Raw genomic sequence first — 19,103 nt, forward strand, 5'->3', positions numbered from 1 at the left:
CATTTTGATGTATGGAAATACTGTATTTATTGTAGTGTATTTAGAATATTATATACCTATGTCTGATTAACTTTTTTTTTTTTAAGATTTTTTTTTTTTAAGTTATCTCTATACCCTAATGTCGGGCTTGAACTCACAACCCTGAGATCCAAGAATTGCATGCTCCAACAACTGAGCTGGTCAGGCACCCCAACTCTTTTTTTCTTTTTAAAGATTTATTTTTTCATTTCAGAGAGAGACAGAGCACAAGCGGGAGGTGCAGAGGGAGAGAGAGAATTTCAAGCAAACTCCATGCTGAGCATGGAGCCCCCTGTAGGGCTTGATCCCTTGACCATGAGGTCATGACCTGAGCCTAAACCAAGAGTCGGATGCTCAACCGACTGCACCACCCAGGTGCTGCCACACCAACTCTTACACATAAATTCCTAGAAGTCCAAAGGAATAAGCATTATTTATTTATTTATTTTAAAAATATTTCATTTATTTATTTGCAAGAGAGAGAGAGACAAAGAGAGAGAGGGAGAGCATGAGCAGGGGTAGGGGCAGAGGGAGAGGGAGAAACAGACTCCCCACTGAGCAGGGAACCTGATGCGGGGCTCCATCCCAGGACGCTGGGATCATGACCTGAGCCAAAGGCAGATGCTTAACTGACTAAGCCACCCAGGTACCCCCCCAAAGGAATAAGCATTTAAAAAAATAATCTTTCACAAGAAGGTAGATCTTTATAACTTTTAAGTTACAAGGAAAAATTTGTAACTATGTGAGGTAATGTATGTTAATTAAACTTATTGTGGCAATCATTTTGCAATATATATGTATATCAAATCAAACTTAAGGTTGTACACTTTAGGGTGCCTGGGTCGCTGAGTCAATTAAGCATCTGCCTTCGGCTCAGGTCATGATCCTGGGGTCCTGGGATCAAGTCCTGCATGGGGCTCCCTGCTCAGTGGGGAGCCTGCTTCTCCCTCTCCCCTTGCTCTTTCCCCCTTCTCATGCTTTCTTTCTCTCTCTGTGTCAAATAAATAAATAAAACCTTTAAAAAAAAAAAGGTTGTACACTTTAAATTAATACAATGTTAAAGATAAATTATATCTCAACAAAACTGAAAAAAATCAAAATAAAACAATTTAAATTTTAGAATAGTTTTAGATTTAACATTTTTTTGGGGGGGTGGAGGGAGAGAGAATCTTAAGCAGGCTCAGCATGGAGCCCAACATAGGGCTCAATCTCACAACCCTGAGATCATGACCTGAGTCAAAATCAGGAGTCCGATGCTTAACCGACTGAGCCACCCATGCGTCCCATAGAGTAGTTGTAGATTTAAAAAAAAGGTGGGAAGATAGTACAGTTTCCACCCAGCCTATATCCAATTTCCTCTATTACTAATATCTTACATTAGCATGGCACATGTGTCACAATTAATAAACCAACATTGACATATTATTAGCTAACTGATACATTATTACTAACTAAGATCCATGCTTTATTTAAATTTACTTCATGTTTACCTCATGTCCTTTTTCTGTTCCAGTATCCCATCCAGGATACTATATTACATTTTGTCATCATGTCTCCTTAGGCTCCTCTTGACTGTGACAGTTTCTCAGACTTTTCCTGCATGTAATATCAAGGGTATATACTATCAATATGAGTTACACTTGTTGATGTTAACCCTGATAACCTGGCTGAGGTAGTGTTTGTCAGGTTTCTCCAGTATCAAGTTACTCTTCCCCTTTCCATATTTTACTCTATGGAAGGGTATCACTATGCACAGCCCAAACTTAAGGAGAGGGAACTTCACCTCCTTAAGGGCAGGGTTTCTACATAAATTTGAAATTCTTCTGCTTGGAAGACTTACCTATTTTCCCCCTTTATTTATTTATTCAAACATTTATTTATACCCATATGGATTCAAGGGTATTTATTTTATACTTTGGACCATCATTCAATACTATTTATTTGTTCAAATTATTCCAGCTTTGGCCATTGGGAGCTCTTTCAGTTAGCTCATATTCTCTCTCTCAGATGTCCTCATTAGTGTGTGTGTCTGTGTGTCTGTGTATGCATGTTTACTATTTTCTTACTTTCTGGCACTGTAAGATGCTCCAGGTTCATCTTGTATATTTCTTGCCCCAATCCTAGACTCAGCCATTTCTCCAAGGAGCCATGGTTCCTCTTATTGGAGAATGTTATTAAAAAACAAAATGGTATGCATGTTGCTACTGGAATGGCATTTCTAGGTCTAGTATCATACAGAATTTTACCAGTCTGAAAAGTCCCTGTGCTTCATCTATTCAACCCTTCCCCCATTCCAACCCCCGGCAGTCGTTGATCTGTTTACCATCTCCACAGTTTTGACTTTTCCAGAATGTCACATATAAATAGAATCATACAGTATACAGCCTTTTCAGACAGGCTTCCTTTACTTAGCAATATGCATTTAAAATTCATCTATGTCTTTGCATGGCTTGGTAGCTCATTCTTTTTTATTTCTGAATAGTATTCCATGTATGGTGATAACACGTTTACTTATTCACTTTTCGAAGGAGGTCTTGGTTGCTTCCATGTTCTGGTGATTATGAATAAAGCTGTTATAAACAATCACATGCAGAATTTTATGTGGATATGTTTTCCTCTCAGTGGGTAAATACCTAGGAGTGCAACTGTGGATTGTATGGTAAGACTATGTTTAGCTTTGTAAGAAACTTCCAAACTCTCTTCCAAAGTGGTTATACCATACTAGCAGTGAGTGAGTTCTTGTTGCTTTGCATCCTCACCAGCAATGGGAATTATCAGTTATTTGGATTTTAGCCATTCTAGTAGATGGAAATAAAAACTTAACGAAAGGATTTTTTAATCAACTCTATGCCCAAGGTGGGGTGCAAACTCATAACCCTGAGATCAAGAGTCACATGCTCTACAGAGTGAGCCAGCCAGACTCCTGTAAAGAAAGGATCTTGATACATAATGCCACATTTCTCCTCAGAAATTTTGTATCTGTTTTTCTGGAGTAACTTTTGTTCCTATACTCCTTGTTCCCTACATTTAATCAGGTACCAAGTCATGCAGTTTCTTTATGATTGCTGACAGTAAATTTTACTCCATCTGGTAGTCACTCCTCTGATCTGGCTTCCTTACCTCACACCTGGACTGAGTGCAACAGCAAGACTGCTTATTTCCCAGACTCCAGTATTTCCTTGTTCTAACAAAACTCATGCAATACAGCCAAAACAAAACAAAATTGTAATCATCCCTTAACAATTTTTATCTTGGTAACTTTGCTTTTCAAGAACTATGGTGGGTGGCCTATTGAACCAAATTTAAAGCCCTCGGTCCAGTATTTAATATTTCTTTAAACCAAATTTCTCTCGAATTCCCATTTTGATTTCTCCATATTGACCAAGTTAGTCTTTTTACCATCCTGACATACAATTTGAAGACTTTCACTTCTTTGTCAACATTCTTATCATTTCTTTCCATTTGGAATGCTTTACCTCTTCTGTTTCCCTCAGTCATTATCCTAGCTCAAAATGGTCATAATCAAGCTCTTCCCTAAATAAACTTACTCCATTTTAATTTATCTTTTATTTCCTATCAGTGCTGTAAAATAGTTTGTCATACTGTCTTGAATTTGTCTGTTTTCTATTATTCCCTGTGCATTTTATCTACCTAATCATCAACCAATAAGCATATAGACATACACACACACATATATATATACACATATATATATATCAGTAGAGTTGAAAGAAAGTACATTAACTCTTCTGTTTCTTTTGTTTTCTCTAAAGCAGTTGGCACACTGCCATGCACATAGCAGGAATTGAATGAATGTTGGTTGAATGAACAGATGAGAAAATTGCAAAATTTATTTGAAATCAGTTTACTTAATTAATTAATTTATTTATTTTAAGATTTTATTTATTTGCGAGAGAGAGAATGAGAGACAGAGAGCATGAGAGGGAGGAGGGTCAGAGGGAGAAGCAGACTCCCCGCGGAGCAGGGAGCCCGATGCAAGACTCGATCCCAGGACTCCAGGATCATGACCTGAGCCGAAGGCAGTCGCTTAACCAACTGAGCCACCCAGGCGCCCCAGTTTACTTAATTTAAATACTTAATTTTTATTACACAAAATATGTTAACTATGGAAAAATCTAGAAAAGAAAAGCCTAGAAAATACAAATCTTCAAAAAAGAAAAATAATTTTATAAATCTCTGTATAATTCCATTACCCCGAGATAATTAGTATTTTTTTTACTGTTTTTTTAAAAAGATTTTTTATTTTCGAGAGAGTGCACACGTGAGTGGGAGGAGGGGCAGAGGGAATTGGAGAGAGAGAATCCTCAAGCAGACTCACTGCTGAGTGTGGAGCCCGACAAGGGGCTTGATCCCAGGACCCTAAGATCATGACCTGAGCCGAAACCAAGAGTCAGCTGCTTAACTGAATGAGCCACCCAGGAACCCCTTTTTACTGTTTTTTTTTTTTTAAATATGTTATTTATTAAGTAATCTCTGCACCCAACGTGGGGCTCAAACTCACAACCCTAAGATCAAGAGTGGCATGCTCTACCAACTGAGCCAGCCAGGCACCTCCCCCACTGGAGATAATTACTATTAATCTCAGTTTTACATGTAACCGACCATACTTTTTCTATGCATGCATGATATTTGAAGTGATGACTATGTTTTATAACATGAAATGCTTAAGTTATGTACCTTTAAAGTATACCTTTAAAGGTCAAATGTACAAACTATCTAGGTCTAAGAGCGTCACATACAGAAGTATACTGGTCACCTGAAGTAGACTTGCTGTTTCTGATTCCCAGCTCAGAGATCCTCCCACCAAATCCTACTTCTTCTAGATAACCCTAATGCATATTCTCCTTGACATGCTGTCCTTTATATAACAATTCAAGGATTAAGAAATTCTGACAGAGCCCCAAGGAAGAAGGTGGATATTAATTATTCCATTGTCTCTCCTTTGTTGAGAACCTGGGTGATTCCACCACAAGCGGTATTTATATACTCATTAGTTTTAGAAGTTTGAAAAAAAAAAAAAAACCAAAAAACTATTCCTAGCACTAAAAGTGTATAATCAAATGGAGCAACATCACTTACTAACCTCATTCTCTTTTTTTGGGGGGGTGGGGAGGGGTAGAGGGAGAGAGAGAATCTTAAGCAGGCTCCATGCCCAGCACAGAGCTAGATGCAGGGCTTGATCTCACAATCCTAAGATCATGACCCGAGCTAAAATCAAGGGTTGGATGCTTAACTGACTGAACCATCTAGGCACCCCTACTGGGCTCATTCTTGTTGGGCAGGCAGTAAGGATAGAGCTTTTAGGAGGGAAGCAGACATTTTGTGTATATATATATCTCCTTTTCAGGAAGGGTAAGCTCAATAGCAGAAGAAACTGTAGGAAACTTTCTGAATAATTTTCTTAGGCTGTGTAACGTGGTAGTCTAGCTGCAGGCGTAACTCCTTATTTTTTAAAATATGCCCACTTCCTAGATGTTGCCAGACATCTTGCAGGTGTATTCAACTATAGCTCAAATAAGTAGTAGCCTTCAGTTTATGATTTCTCAATTAAATTAATATGTTCCCAGCACCTCCTTGAGGACAGACAGTAGATTAGAAAGCTACACATCTGTAACACTGTTAAGTGGCGGGGGGGGGGGGGGGAGGGAGGAAACAATCTAAATATTCAACACTAAAGACTGGATAAATCATGTAAACAGAATACTATGAAGTAGTAAACAAGAATGACAGAGCTCTTTGTATGCTAATATGAAATATCTCTAGAATAAATCAGGTGAGAAAAGCAAGGTACAGAAGTGTGTAGAGTAATATGCTGCCATTTGTATTTAAAGGGAAAAAATGAATTGGCACGTACGAAATTGCTTATATATTTAAAAATCTCTAGAAGGCTATTTTCTTTTTTTTTTTCTTGGAAAGACAGAGAACTGGTGCATGAAAGACAGGAAGGGGGAGGAGAGGCATAGGAAGAGGGGGGTAGGTGGGGAGGGGGAGAGGGAGAGAGAGAATCTTAAGCAGGCTCCATGCCCAGCACAAAGTCTGATGTGGGGCTCAATCCAACAACGCTGAGCTTGTGACCTGAGCCAAAATCAAGAGTTGGATGCTTAATCAATGGAGCCATCCAGGTGCCCCTCTAGAAGAATACTTTAAAACCTAATAAGATGGTTTGGGCAACTCTTTCTGCCCACAGGTCCTGTCCCCATGCTTCAGTAAAACCATTCTAAGTAAGTAAGTAAGTAAGTAAGTAAATAAATAAATAAATAAATAAGACCTAATAAGATGGTTTGCTTATGAGAGGGGATCTGAGTATATAATGGGCAAAGTAAAATGACTCCTTTCATTGTATTTTTAAAATTCTTTCTGAAATTTGAACCACGTGAATATATTAACTATTCAGATTTCTTAATGTGAAATTACATGGTCTAAGAAATTAACAATATAGTTGGAAAAACCAGAAAATGTTTTAAATTAAGTGTTTCCAGTTGTTATAAAAGAGAAAGATACTAAATTTGGTGGCAGTCAGGGATAACTCCACTAGAGTGCTAATTAGCAGGTCTATAAGAAAGATATAATGATTGGATTATTATATCAGTTTATCTGACTGATGAAGTTCCTCTGCCTTTGAGGGTACCAAGGAATCAATGTGATATAGTGGAAAGAGCATGGGTTTTGAGATCAGGCAGAAATAAATTCAAATCCTAGCCTTTCCATATATTGGTCTTATAAGCTTGGGTAAGTTATTTAAACTTTTTGGAGTTTCAACTTCCTCATCAGAAAATGGGTGAAATCTTAGTAAGTTTATTATAAAGGTTAAATGACATGACATCCAAGTGCAACACATTTTTTGGTTTACTTCCTTCCTTACATAGACAGGCTGAACTGAGATGCACTGACATGCAGAAATTAAGTGTCCTGAGAAAAAACAAGTTGCACATGAAAGAACTACAGTTAGTTAAAGTAGCTTAAGTCCCCGTATCTACAATTCGTCAATCTCATATTTCTTTTTTTTAAGATTTATTTATTTATTTATTTGACAGAGAGAGACACAGCAAGAGAGGGAACACAAAGCAGGGTGAGCAGGAGAGGGAGAAAGGCTTCCTGCGGAGCAGGGAGCCCGACGCAGGGCTCCCCGATCCCAGGACCTAGGGATCATGACCTGAGCCGGAGGCAGACACTTAACGACTGAGCCACCCAGGTGCCCCCAATCTCGTATTTCTTATAAAAAAATGAAGATTTTTATTACTTCAAAAGTTTTAAAAATCCTTGGGATATACAGTTTCTCCTTTTACCTTTTCCTTTTATGTCTGAAAGATGGTCAAAAGGAAGAGTGCTTTGAAATACACTACAACTACACCTTAAACAATACTCCTGCTGGTTTTTTGGAGGAAAAACGAATTTCCTAAAAGAGGGATTTTGCTCTCTACTGCTTATTTAGCATTTGAAAAATCAGTGTATTTTCTTTAGTTGCAAATACCATCTTAAGATATGATGTATCAAAAACATTACCCAATAAATCACACTAAACTTACTGATATTTTACACTGAATACTTTGAGTGTGATTTGATATATTCACCAAGTGTATTACTTGATATAGTAATTGACTAAATCATTTCTCAGTTAGTTTTCACTTTTGTAACACCACATAATGTGGTATGTATAGAAATATTAAATTCATGTTTAATACAGTCTCAACAATAGCAGTCACCAAAATCTAGAAGATTGGGAGTCACTAAATCATAAAATGATTACTCAATTGTTGTCAAACTCCTGGCAACAAGTGTCTCAGGTAAAGATCCAGGTGAAACAAAGATTATTGCTCAATCATATTTTCCTGGCTACATGCAGGGTTGATTGCTAGACACTGAGTAAAGAGTGTGTATTTCTCTTTCAAATATATTGGGGAAAATGCATATGCCCAGATTTCCTTTCTCTCTGTTCTTGAGATTCGTTACATTTGTTCAAAGAATTTAATGAGTTTGTTCAGGGAGTTGCATCAGAAATTATTTTTGTATTAATGGTAGGAATGACAAGCAGTTCCTCTGTAATGTTGCACCAGTCAATACCTGTTTTTGCCTAGGGATGTATCCATACCAATTCTGGATAATCCAGCTTTGAAGTGGGTTGGGCAGAGCTGAGTTTTTTTTTTTGTTGGTGCTATTAGTTTGGGTTGTGACCTCTCACACATGCCTTCAAAATTTAAACATCACTGAGAATACAGGCTAATTAAATTCCATAGATTCTAACTAAAGACAGTACACAGGGCATTTGTATCAAAATAGTTTTGTAGAAAAGGTACAAGAATTTTTTCCATTTCCTACAACTTATTATCTAGAAAGAACATTCACCTAACATATTCTGCTTATAGAAAAGACTTCTTTTTTTGTATGTGAAATGCCAAAATTAGAATTACCATGCCAAAGAAATGTTCACAATCTCCAAAATGTTCTTTAAGCTTGGCAGAATCAAATTTTAAAAAATTGTTATGTATATACATTTAATATTTATTTATTTTAGGGAGAGGGATCGCCAGCGAGTGGGGGGGAGGGGCAGAGGAAGGAGGAGACAGAGAATCCCAAGCAGAGCAGGAGCGTGACCGCGGCTGGATCTCACCACCGATGAGATCATGACCTGGACCAAAATCACCAGCCGGTCGCCTTACCGACTGAGCCACCCAGGCGCCCCCAAATCGTTGTATTCTTTACAGAATTTTCAGATTACAGTTCAAGGTAGGTGAAATATTAAAAATTGCAAATCAAGATATACAAAGACCTTTGTTAGAGTTGCAAGAGAGGAGATGTGCCAAATCTCTTGCTTTTAGCCAACCTAAGTCATATGGACATTCTCTGGGTCAAAGGACATTTGCCATACAAACTTCACCAAACGCCTTTCTGTTGATCTTTGATCATAGGATTAGTTGAAGCATGAGTATTTTAAAGCCCCTCTTTATTGACAAAGGAGATAGAGGGATAGAGATAGGGATAACAGAAGTAGAGATAGATCCTTAGAAGGGGGAAAGACACCTCCGCACGCCGCTCCCCTCCCTCCCCCCCAACTGCGGCCCCCTGCCTTAGCTAGCTTGTTTTGCATCACGGAGATCTGACAAGAATTAGTTTGGTTGGCAGGACCCAGGAGCAGGTGGAAAACTCCTGAAGGAAGAGTAACTAACCAAAATGGGTCTGTAAGTTTGGCACTTTGCTAACCGCCTTATGTTGGTTATCTGATGTATTCATAACAACAACGCAATGAGGGACGTACTAATATTAGCCCCATTTTACAGATGAACGAACTGAAAGTCAGAGATTCAACACAAAACGCCCGCAGGTCACACAGCAAATAAATGGCGGCACCACAATTCCTAACAGCTCCAGAGCAGGCACTCTTCACACCGCTTTCAGCCCTACGGTCCGATTTCCTCGAGCTGTTCGCGGCCTTCCCACCTTCCCTGGTGGGACAGTTCCCAGTACTGAGGCATGGCGCTGTCCAGCCCTCAGGCCCGCCGCCTTCCACAAGCAAGAGAACGCGGCGCCGCGAGGCCATCCCGCCTGCAGGTTGTAGAACTGCCGCGCCCAGCCACGTCCCGGCACGCGGGCTGGCCGAATCGCCTCGGGGCGGCCATCCCAAGCAGCCCCCCTGGTCCCCTCAGCTTCGCGCGCTGGGCTCCACTCGGAAAGGCTGGAGGCGCCAAGCAAGAACAGCCCTGCCTCCTCCCCTGTCCCAGCCCCCTACACCCCCCCAAAGAGCCAGAGGCGTAGGTTACACAATCTCACCTGTCCCAGAGGTGGCGACCGCTCTAGTGACTGACGCTCCGCTCCTCCAACCAGGGGCTGTCAGGAAGGTGGAGACTAGATGAGACTGATTGCTTCTTTCCTCCAATCCCCGTGCAGCAACTCTCCGGCCGCAGTCTCGGCGTCTGGCGGAGAGCGACAGGTGGGAGCTTCGTAACCTCCGTACCTCTTGCATCCTTGACAGATAAGCCCCACTAAACTCAGGGTGAATTCTACTCCAAATCTTACCAATCCTTGAGGGTCGTCACCTCTGCCGTCATTTTAATCAGAAGTGGAAATTCCCCAACCCTTTCCCGTCACCTCAGAAGGGGGCGGGATGAATGGTACTATTGCGGGCCAATTGTACCACGCGACGTCCTGTGACAAAGTGATCGACATTTTATGGCGCCAATGAAGCCTCCCATTGTCAGGGGTCACTATGACTGACCACAAGGCGAACTAATCCACTTTAAGGTCGTGACGCAATAGTTAGAGAGGTTGACCAATAGACGTAGAAAAAGACCGGAAGTCGGCGCGTGGGGACTAGGAGGCGGGTGTTCGCAACCGCCTAGGCCTACGCGGGTCAACGCAGCTTGGGGGCCGCGAGCCAGCAAGCCGCGCGTGACGAAGAGCCTGAGCGACGGGTTACCTTGGCCAATGATCTGCAGCCGCTGGGGAGCTGCAACCAGTGGCGAGTGTGGGGGGCGGGAGGCAGCAGGTTAGGCAGTGAGAAGTTAGTGGCGCTGCTGGGACGGGGGGAAGGAGAAGCTTCTTCCTCCTGCTGTTCCTCTCGTTCCCGGGATCGGCGGCGGCGGTGGCTGCGAGTGACTCGGCAGCGTCTCCGGCTCCGCGTGCAAACCATGCTGACCGATGGCGGAGGCGGCGGCACCTCCTTTGAGGAGGATCTGGACTCGGTGGCTCCGCGATCCGCCCCAGCCGGGGCCTCGGAGCCGCCTCCGCCGGGAGGGGTCGGGCTGGGGATTCGCACCGTGAGACTCTTTGGAGAGGCCGGGCCCGCGCCGGGAGTCGGTGGCGGCGGCAGCGGTGCGGCCGGAGGGGACGCGGCGCTGGATTTCAAGTTGGCGGCTGCCGTGCTGAGGACCGGGGGTGGAGGTGGTGCCTCTGGCAGCGACGAGGACGAGGTGTCCGAGGTACGCTTCCAGGACCCCCGCGTCCCATACAGTGTGAGGCACGAATTCTCTTTGGGTCGGCACAGGGCCCGGGCCACCCTCTGGCTCCCCGGGCGGAGCCGTTCTCTGACAGTGATCGGCTCCATGGCGGCAGTGGCAGCGGTGCGGGCCTAGTGCGCCCTCAGCTTACTCTTCAGCCGGCGGCTCGAGCCGGACCGGTTCCCGTCACCATCCGTAGACCCACAATGGGGAGTCCTCTGGTCTCTAAGCTTCGCGCGGGAACAAGGACTCCTCTGGCTACCTCCCGCCCACCCCGCTTTGGAGATGGGGGGCGGGGTCTTGCCAGAGTCCCTGCCCTTGGTACTGAGAGCGAGCGAGACATGGAGAGAGAGAGAGAGACCGAGACAGAGCTTGCTAGCTGAAAGAGCATTTCCAGTATATGCATGTTCCCAGAGTTGAGTTGTCTGTCATTTATTTGCCCTGTGCCTTACCTGTGCATGAAAGAAGTGTTCTTAATTTCCTTTTTTAGTTTGAGACAGGTTAGTATGAAGAAGCTGTCTGCTTTTACCCTAAGAAAGCACGTGAGTCTTGCACCTGGGACCTTTTGTGAAGTTACGCAGGAAAAGGAAATTCCAGTGCATCTCTGAACTTCAAAATAGCTGGATAGCTGAAGTCTGTATTTTTTAGGCTTGGAGAAGGTGAAACACTGAACAGCTTTTGCGGCAGTTAATGATCAGATCCTTCATTTCTTGTAACTCTTTAACTCTTAACTCTGGCTTTTTAGGTCTGAGCAACCTGGGATGGACGGCATCATCATCTTTTGGGCCCTAGGGAATAGGGAGATATATAATACATATATATATATTATATATATACTTTTATCTCTTGACTATGGCTTGGATATAGTACTGTTCCTTGATGGCTATTGTTCTAAGTGCCAGAGTATTCTATTTTGGTTCTAAGGTGCCTGGTTCATTCCCCTATGACCAATTATTTTAGCCTCTGATCTTGCTGTTAAAGTACAGAGATTTCTCTGTGTACAAGTATCTTGGCTGTTGTATTTGAGAGGAATAAGAAACTATTTATGGGTTGCAGAATACAGTTAGTGCATTGTCTTACCATTCTACCATTGTCTTACCATGTCTGAACAGGGGTTCATTTAGACTTAAAATGTTAGTACATTTTAACTCCAGTGTTTTGCTTTGGAAAAAATAGTGTGTGGGATGTAAGGAAGCTAGTCCCTTGAATGTCTGTATCTTTGAATTTCACTTTAAGAGAAGTAACTTCTAAGTCAAAGTGGGACAGGATTTTATTTGAGTAGGCAGTTATAGGGAGAGTCTCTGGAGCACCTCCACTCTTGTGCTTATGGAAGACTTTCTTCCATCCTTTCAATGAAAATTGATGAGAGAGGAACCTAAAACACATGTACTTTTTACCTACAGAATTAAGTGGGAATACCTTTAGATTTTAAAGATTAGAGTCTTTTTTTGTTTTAACTTGTAAGAGAGCCTGAAAAGGTTTGCTTTGGTCTAAATGTAATGTCCTTGATTTTCTGGACCATTTTTACATAATTATCATAGGTAAAGTGAAAGATCACTAATTCACTTTTACATAAATAGTATTCTTACATTTTTTCGGAGGTAGAGTGATAGTGAGCCTCCAAAGTCATAAATTTCTAACTCTTTTGGCTGGGAAATGTTGTATCTGGGAAATGAGCTTTTCAAGTAACCATTTCTGTGAGGCTTGTACACACACACATGCACACACATGCACGCACACACAGTCTCTCTCTTCTAAAGCTTACTGTATTTCATTTGGATTCCCCATACCATGTGATTAAAGCTGTGAGCAGAATCGACACCTTTTTGTTTTTTTGATGTTTACTGTGGAAGTTATTTATTGATGATTCTTGTACTCATTTAGGCTAATGGTAGAACTCCTTAGTTTCCTGTTGGGGGGTTTTCTGTGCCAGGATTTAGATATTAAGTGTATATGGGTGGGCCTCATTTTTGGAATGAATGTGTCTGGGATACCCAGAGACTTTATCATAGTCTAAGATGATGCTCAGGGTGCACATAGATTCTTTCTTAACCTGTAGAAAAAGGAAATTTTGTTTTTATGTCTTCTTTCTTCTATATCACGTAGAGAAGAAATTCCTGGAGTATCTAGTCTTTGCTGTACAGTATGTGTGGTAGAGTATAGTCTATATGTTTGTGAGTGAAATGACCTATTTTGCCCAAGCAGATTTCTTTCTTTTTTCTTTTCTCTTTCAAAGGATTAGCCATTTTCTCCCATATCATTGCCTTTGAATTTCCATTATGAAGAGATCATAATGTTCAAAAAACACTCACCCAATTGGCATTTGATGAATAATACTAAAATCTTTATTTTTGTCTTCCCTAGATGTTTTAGAACCGAGTATTTAGAATCTAGAAATCCAGAAAGATAACGAGTTATTTTATAGTTTGAGAGCAAAATTTGTCTTGTTCCCCAAATGGGGCAGGACTCGGTGAGAAATAAGTAAGAAATGTGGAGGCCTAGTTTATTTGCTCTGGAATTAGTTGAAGTCTTATACATTTGGTGTACAGAGGCGTAGATACTCTAGGGACCTCTCTTTTGTTCATTATGAGAGCCAATAGCTAAGAAAAACCAAGCTGTTTTCCCTTGCTGGCTAAGTTAAAAGACGTTTTAGTTTAAGGAATGGGTTTGGGTCTTTTTGTAAATTTTTTATTAGAATTATAGTAGCTTAGAGAATGCCACCATTTGGGATCTTTGGTTCTTGTTTTAAACATTGGTAAATATCTGTTTTGTATTTCTTCAGGCATAGCAAGAATGTTCCTTAGCTGTCCAAGGCCTTGAATAGAAATCAGAACTTGCATTGGATCCTGTTGAAACGTACCATTGTTTAGGATAGCGATCAGGTTGAAAATTCTTTAAAAAACAATTTTTAAATGTTGATTTTAGATTTGTAGTCTTTTTTAAGCAAGTAAAAAAGAAGAAAATACCTAAAGAAAAGACTTTTGTGAGGCTTATGACTAAATTTTCTGTTATAAGAATATACGCGTATATATGCGTGATATTCTCCTTTTAATTTTTTTTTTAAAGATTTTATTTCTTTGAGAGAGCGAGAGGGTGAGAGAGACAGAGAGAGAGCACGAGCGGGGGTGGGGTGGAGGCAGAGGGAGAGGGAGAAGCAGGCTCCCCGCAGAGCAGGGAGCCCAAGACGGAGCTCGATCCCAGGACCCCATGATCATGACCTGAGTGGAAGGCAGATGCTCAGCCAACTGAGCCACCCAGGTGCCCCTCCTTTTAAAATTATAAAAGTCATATAGTCTCATGTTGAAAAATTCAACAGTGTAGGTAGTAGATATAAGATGCAAAGTAGAAGTCCTCACCCCCACTGACCCTTCAAATCCCATTCTTCAGTGATAACCAATATTATAATTTTTTCAGTAAATTTTCTAGGCCTATATAAGCCTATGTATGTGTGTGTATTTGTTTATATATATATACACACACTTTAAAGACGGGTACCCAATTAGACAGCATAGCTTTGTATCATATTGAAGTTTTTTTTTTCTTATCTTGAGGCAGGTGCCTTATTTATAAATAAGTAGAAACACACAAACTGTATATAGCAGTTTATAGGAAATTATAGCAAAAGCTTTGTAGGGAATTTTTTTTCCGTGAAAATTATTTTTAGAGGCAAAAGTACAGCCATACAGAATTTCCATTTTGATTTTCTCTCATTGAAGAGGAGATATATCATTTGCTTTAGAGTTACTTATAATCTATAATCTAGAACAAGGTTTCTCAACAGCAACATATTGACATTTTAGTCCAGATAATTCTCGTTGTTAGAGGCTGTCTGTCCTGTGCATTAGCAACATCCCTGGCCTTTACCCACTAGATGCCACCAGAACCCCTCCAGTTGTGAGAGCCATAAATGTCTCCAGACATTGCTAAATGTCTCCTGGGGACACAATCACCCCTGGTTGAGAACCACTGGTCTAGAGTCCATTCTTATCGGCAGGGATGGCAATTTTGTCATGAATACTCTGTATTCAAACTTTAGGTAAACAGGTGAGTCACTGTTTTTAGTAGCATCTCAAGGTTTATGTTCATAATCTGGACAAGAGAGAAATTGAAGGAGGGTACTGAAAGGTTTAATGCTGTCAATTTTCTGTGGTAAATTTATCATTTTGAGTAACTTTAACTTAAAATACTATATTATTTTTGAAAAATTCATTTATTGTCCATGAAAATAAATTTCTAAAAAACTTTTATTGGGACTTTGTTCAAGGTAGAAAGTGCTTTATTCCATAAATTATCAATACTAGTGATAAAATAGGAAATAGAACTTTGTACTCTGGTAAGCAAATTTTGGAGACATTGGAAATGTTTACAGAAGGAAAAGCTACATGTTATTATTGTAACAATTTGTTATATTGCATGAGTATCAGCCTTATACAGTTTCATTCTGTAAAGCCTTAAGACTTTACATATAAAATGATGTGTTGATAAGTATGGTTATATGAATGGTGGGTCAAACCAGAGTTGATTAGATTTGGATTAGATTAGATTTTACCTTACTGTGAAACTTGAAGGATGTGGGGTTTTCTTATGGTTATTACTTAGTACATTTCAATAGCTGATTACATACGTACAATTTATGAGTCACAGTGACATAAAGGCAAATACAGTGAAAAATCTTGAACTAACCCCTCCCAAGTATCCTGCCCTCTACACTTCTAATGTCTTTTTTTCCTTTCAGAATTATGGAAATACAAATATGTATTTTTATTTTCCCTATTATTATTATTATTTTAAAAGATTTTATTTATTTATTTGAGAGAGAGAGAATGAGAGAGAGAGAACACATGAGAGGGGATAGGGTCAGAGGACGAAGCAGACCCCCCGCTGAGCAGGGAGCCTGATGCGGGACTCGATCCAGGGACTCCAGGATCATGACCTGAGCCGAAGGCAGTCGCTTAACCAACTGAGCCATCCAGGCGCCCTATTTTCCCTATTATTATACAAGAGATAACATACTGTATATGTGAGATTTCTAAGTGGTAAATTTGAGAAGGATTTAGACTTTTTCTAATTAGAATGATAAAAACATGTTAAGAATGAAGCATTGGAGATGAGTTTAAGCACATTCCTTCCTGAGCCTATCTGGTAGTAATGTGATAATGTACTAGATAACCTCTGAAAACCAATTCTGGCCTTCTGATTCAGTGATAGGTTAGGTAAATAAAATATTTTGCTTTAAAGAGAATGCAAAGCAGTTTTTAAAAAGTATTAGTCTTGAATTGGCAAGTAAAAAGAAAAGAAATGAAGAGTCTACCTTTTTTGTTTGTTTGTTTTTTGCCAAATTTACCTTCCTACATAACCAGAAGTATAAGAAATAAAATCGGGGGTGCCTGGGTGGCTCAGTCGTTAAGCGTCTGCCTTCAGCTCAGGTTATGATCCCAGGGTCCTGGGATTGAGCCCCGCATCGGGCTCCCTGCTCCACGGGAAGCCTGCTTCTCCCTCTCCCTCTCCCCCTGCTTGTGTTCCCTCTCTCGCTGTGTCTCTCTCTGTCAAATAAGTAAATAAAATCTTTTTAAAAAAATCTTTAAGTTTAGAAAAAAAAATCAGTTCCTTTTTTTTACCCATTATAAATTAACTATTTCTTTTTTTTTTTTAAGATTATTTATTTATTTATTTGAGACAGAGAGCATGAGTGGGGGGAGGGGCAGCAGGAGAGAGACAAGCAGACTCCCCCCTGAGCGGGGAGCCTGATGTGGGGCTTGATCCCAGGACCCTGAGATCATGACCTGTGCAGAAGGCAGATGCTTATCCAACTGAGCCACCCAGGTGCCCCTAACTATTTCAATATATCTGTCTTCTTTGACTTTATTATTTATAGTTTTCCTTTTCTGTTGCTTGTCTATAAAGTCATAGAATCTTGGTGATAATCCTGTCTCATCTCATTTTTAGGTAACTGCTACCATTTATTGAATGCATATTATATGCCAGTTCTATGCTACATACTTTCATTATTTAATTGTTTCAACACCCCTTTGAAGTAGATACCTGCATTTTTATAGATGGATATATGTAGGCTCAGGGAAATGATGAATCCATAAAACAAAAAATTAAAAAATGTTTAAAATGTTACATAGCCAGTAAGTGGTAAAGCTAGGATTTGAATCTCGTACTGAATCCAAACCCATGCTATTATTTTGCTTCTTCAGATTAAGAAATAGGCAGGTTTTGGTTATAAAATACTGTTTCTCCAATAAATACTTGCTTAGTCTCTGTAGAAGTTTTTATTAAAGTGAAATGAGAAAAGTAAGGACAGTGTAGTGAACTTCTTATAAAGCTATTTTTTCCATAATTTTTTCTGTATTGAGATAATGCACTTCTTACTGTTATGAAATGAATTTTTAAAAATATCCACATTTGACAAAATATCAAATTAGAAACTTCATGTCAGGACCCTGGGCAAAGCCTTACAAGTCTGGAAACAGTTGAGCTAATTGACTTGCCCAGGATAACACAGCTAATTTGTAGTAGAAAATAGGTCATCTGACTTCCATTCTAAAAGTTATCTTACTTGTCCTGCTGACTGTTTCTTTTCTGGTGCATTGTACCAATGAATTTAATTAGTTGCTTAAGACATGCCTGTCTCAAACTAGCACATAATCCATAGTTGACCTTGTTGGGGAAGTTTTCTATTATTTAATGAAATTGGTGACTGCTGTGTAGATCAGTATATTAAGAAGGCAGTTAAAAGTATACCATTGAGTACAGGAGGAGCACTATTCTAAGATAATTTTGTAATTGAACTTATTTGAAAAGTTCAGTTCTTGTCATCATTCATCTTAAAAGAATTAAATAAATACTAACCTTACTGATATAGAAAGGCATATACCCAACTTTGCACCTTTGCCAATATGGAAAACGTTGATTTTGTATATTGTTACACTCTAATTTGTAGAAATTAAAATCTATGTGCTGTTCTATTGGTAGTTAATTATGGTGTGTAGTTCCTATGAATGAAGATCATTTGCCTTGTGATGATTGGCTTACCTTTTCCTGGCCAATTTTACCTAAACCAGGAAGAAAGTGAAGTTGTATATAAAGCTCTATTTTACTTCCTGGACTGAAATTTAGCAGCTGTTTGTCAAAGAGCACATTTGATCTTCCTCCTTTACATACACTTCTGTTCTCATGAAGTTTTTCCCTTAATGGATGTTTTCAGTAGTAGAAAGGGTGTTTGTTTTTGTTTTTGTAAGTAGATATCCCAGTGTATCCTGGCTGTTTGATTTACCTGCATTAGTGTGCAATTTTGAAAAGAGAAAGGCAAGTATACCCCCAGGGATTAGCCTTAAGAACCAAAGAATTGGGGATGCCTGGGTGGCTCAGTTGGTTAAGCGGCTGCCTTTGGCTCAGGTCATGATCCCAGGGTCCTGGGATCGAGCCCCGCCTCGGACTCCCTGCCCAGTGGGGAGCCTGCTTCTCCCTCTGCCTGCTGCTCCCCCTGCTTGTGCTCTCTCTTTCTCTGACAAATAAAATCTTAAAAAAAAAAAAGAGCCAAAGAATTGTACAGGAGAGCAGTTTATTAAGTTGCCAAGGTAAGTTTGATTTATTTAACAGTTTGTAATGAGGACAGTTAGATTGAGAATGTTTTGTTTGTTTTTGTGTGTGTGGTAAAGTATACAGAGACAAAATTGACCATTTTAACCATTTTTTTAGTTGTCTTAGAATATACATAACATAAAATTTACCATTTTAACCATTTTAAAGGGTACCGTTCAGTGGCATTAAGTACATTCACAATGTTGTGCGACCATCACCAGCAGCCATCTCCAGAATATGTTCATCTTCCCAGATTCTGTATCCATCCCTATCTACCCTTCCCCACCCCCTAACAACCACAGTTCTACTTTCTTTTTCTGTAAATTTAACTACTCTGGGTACATCAAATAAGTGGAATCATATGGTGTTTCTCTTTTTGTGACTGGCTTGTTTCGCTTAGCATTATGTCTTCAAGGTTCATCCATGTTATAGCATGTGTCAGAATTTCATTCCTTTGAAGGCTGAATACTATACCATTATATGTATATACCACATTTTGTTTATCCATTTATCTGTTGATGGACACTTGGGTTGCTTTTACCT

General features: G+C 40.0%; 2 protein-coding genes across 8 annotated transcripts in view; one reads left to right on the forward strand and one right to left on the reverse strand.

The window, feature by feature from the left end:
- The window catches only part of LOC123857168 (uncharacterized), a 31,609-nt gene extending 21,307 nt beyond the window's left edge, over nt 1-10,302 (reverse strand). The window contains exons 1-2 of one of the 2 annotated variants that reach the window (XR_008507404.2): nt 9,805-10,302; nt 1,509-1,614 (exon numbers count right to left, since the gene is read on the reverse strand). Coding sequence is in view for 1 of the 2 variants with exons in the window: in XM_045893708.3 (XP_045749664.1) it covers nt 9,805-9,997 (193 nt within the window). In the remaining variant the exon portion in view is untranslated. The remainder of the gene's footprint in view (nt 1-1,508; nt 1,615-9,804) is intronic. The other variant, XM_045893708.3, reaches the window with a different exon arrangement.
- A 202-nt stretch (nt 10,303-10,504) lies between these two features.
- Nucleotides 10,505-19,103, forward strand: part of ANKHD1 (ankyrin repeat and KH domain containing 1) — a 126,212-nt gene continuing 117,613 nt past the window's right edge. For 5 of the 6 annotated variants that reach the window (XM_064595991.1, XM_045893723.3, XM_064595992.1 and 2 more), the window contains exon 1: nt 10,505-10,952. In XM_064595991.1, the coding sequence (XP_064452061.1) occupies nt 10,662-10,952 (291 nt within the window). In that variant the 5' untranslated portion in view covers nt 10,505-10,661. The remainder of the gene's footprint in view (nt 10,953-19,103) is intronic. The other variant, XM_045893756.3, reaches the window with a different exon arrangement.

This window comes from Mirounga angustirostris, unplaced genomic scaffold (assembly GCF_029215605.1).
Source record: "Mirounga angustirostris isolate CCGP_5_RB_7025 unplaced genomic scaffold, mMirAng1.0.hap1 SCAF_7, whole genome shotgun sequence".
NCBI lineage: Eukaryota > Metazoa > Chordata > Mammalia > Carnivora > Phocidae > Mirounga > Mirounga angustirostris.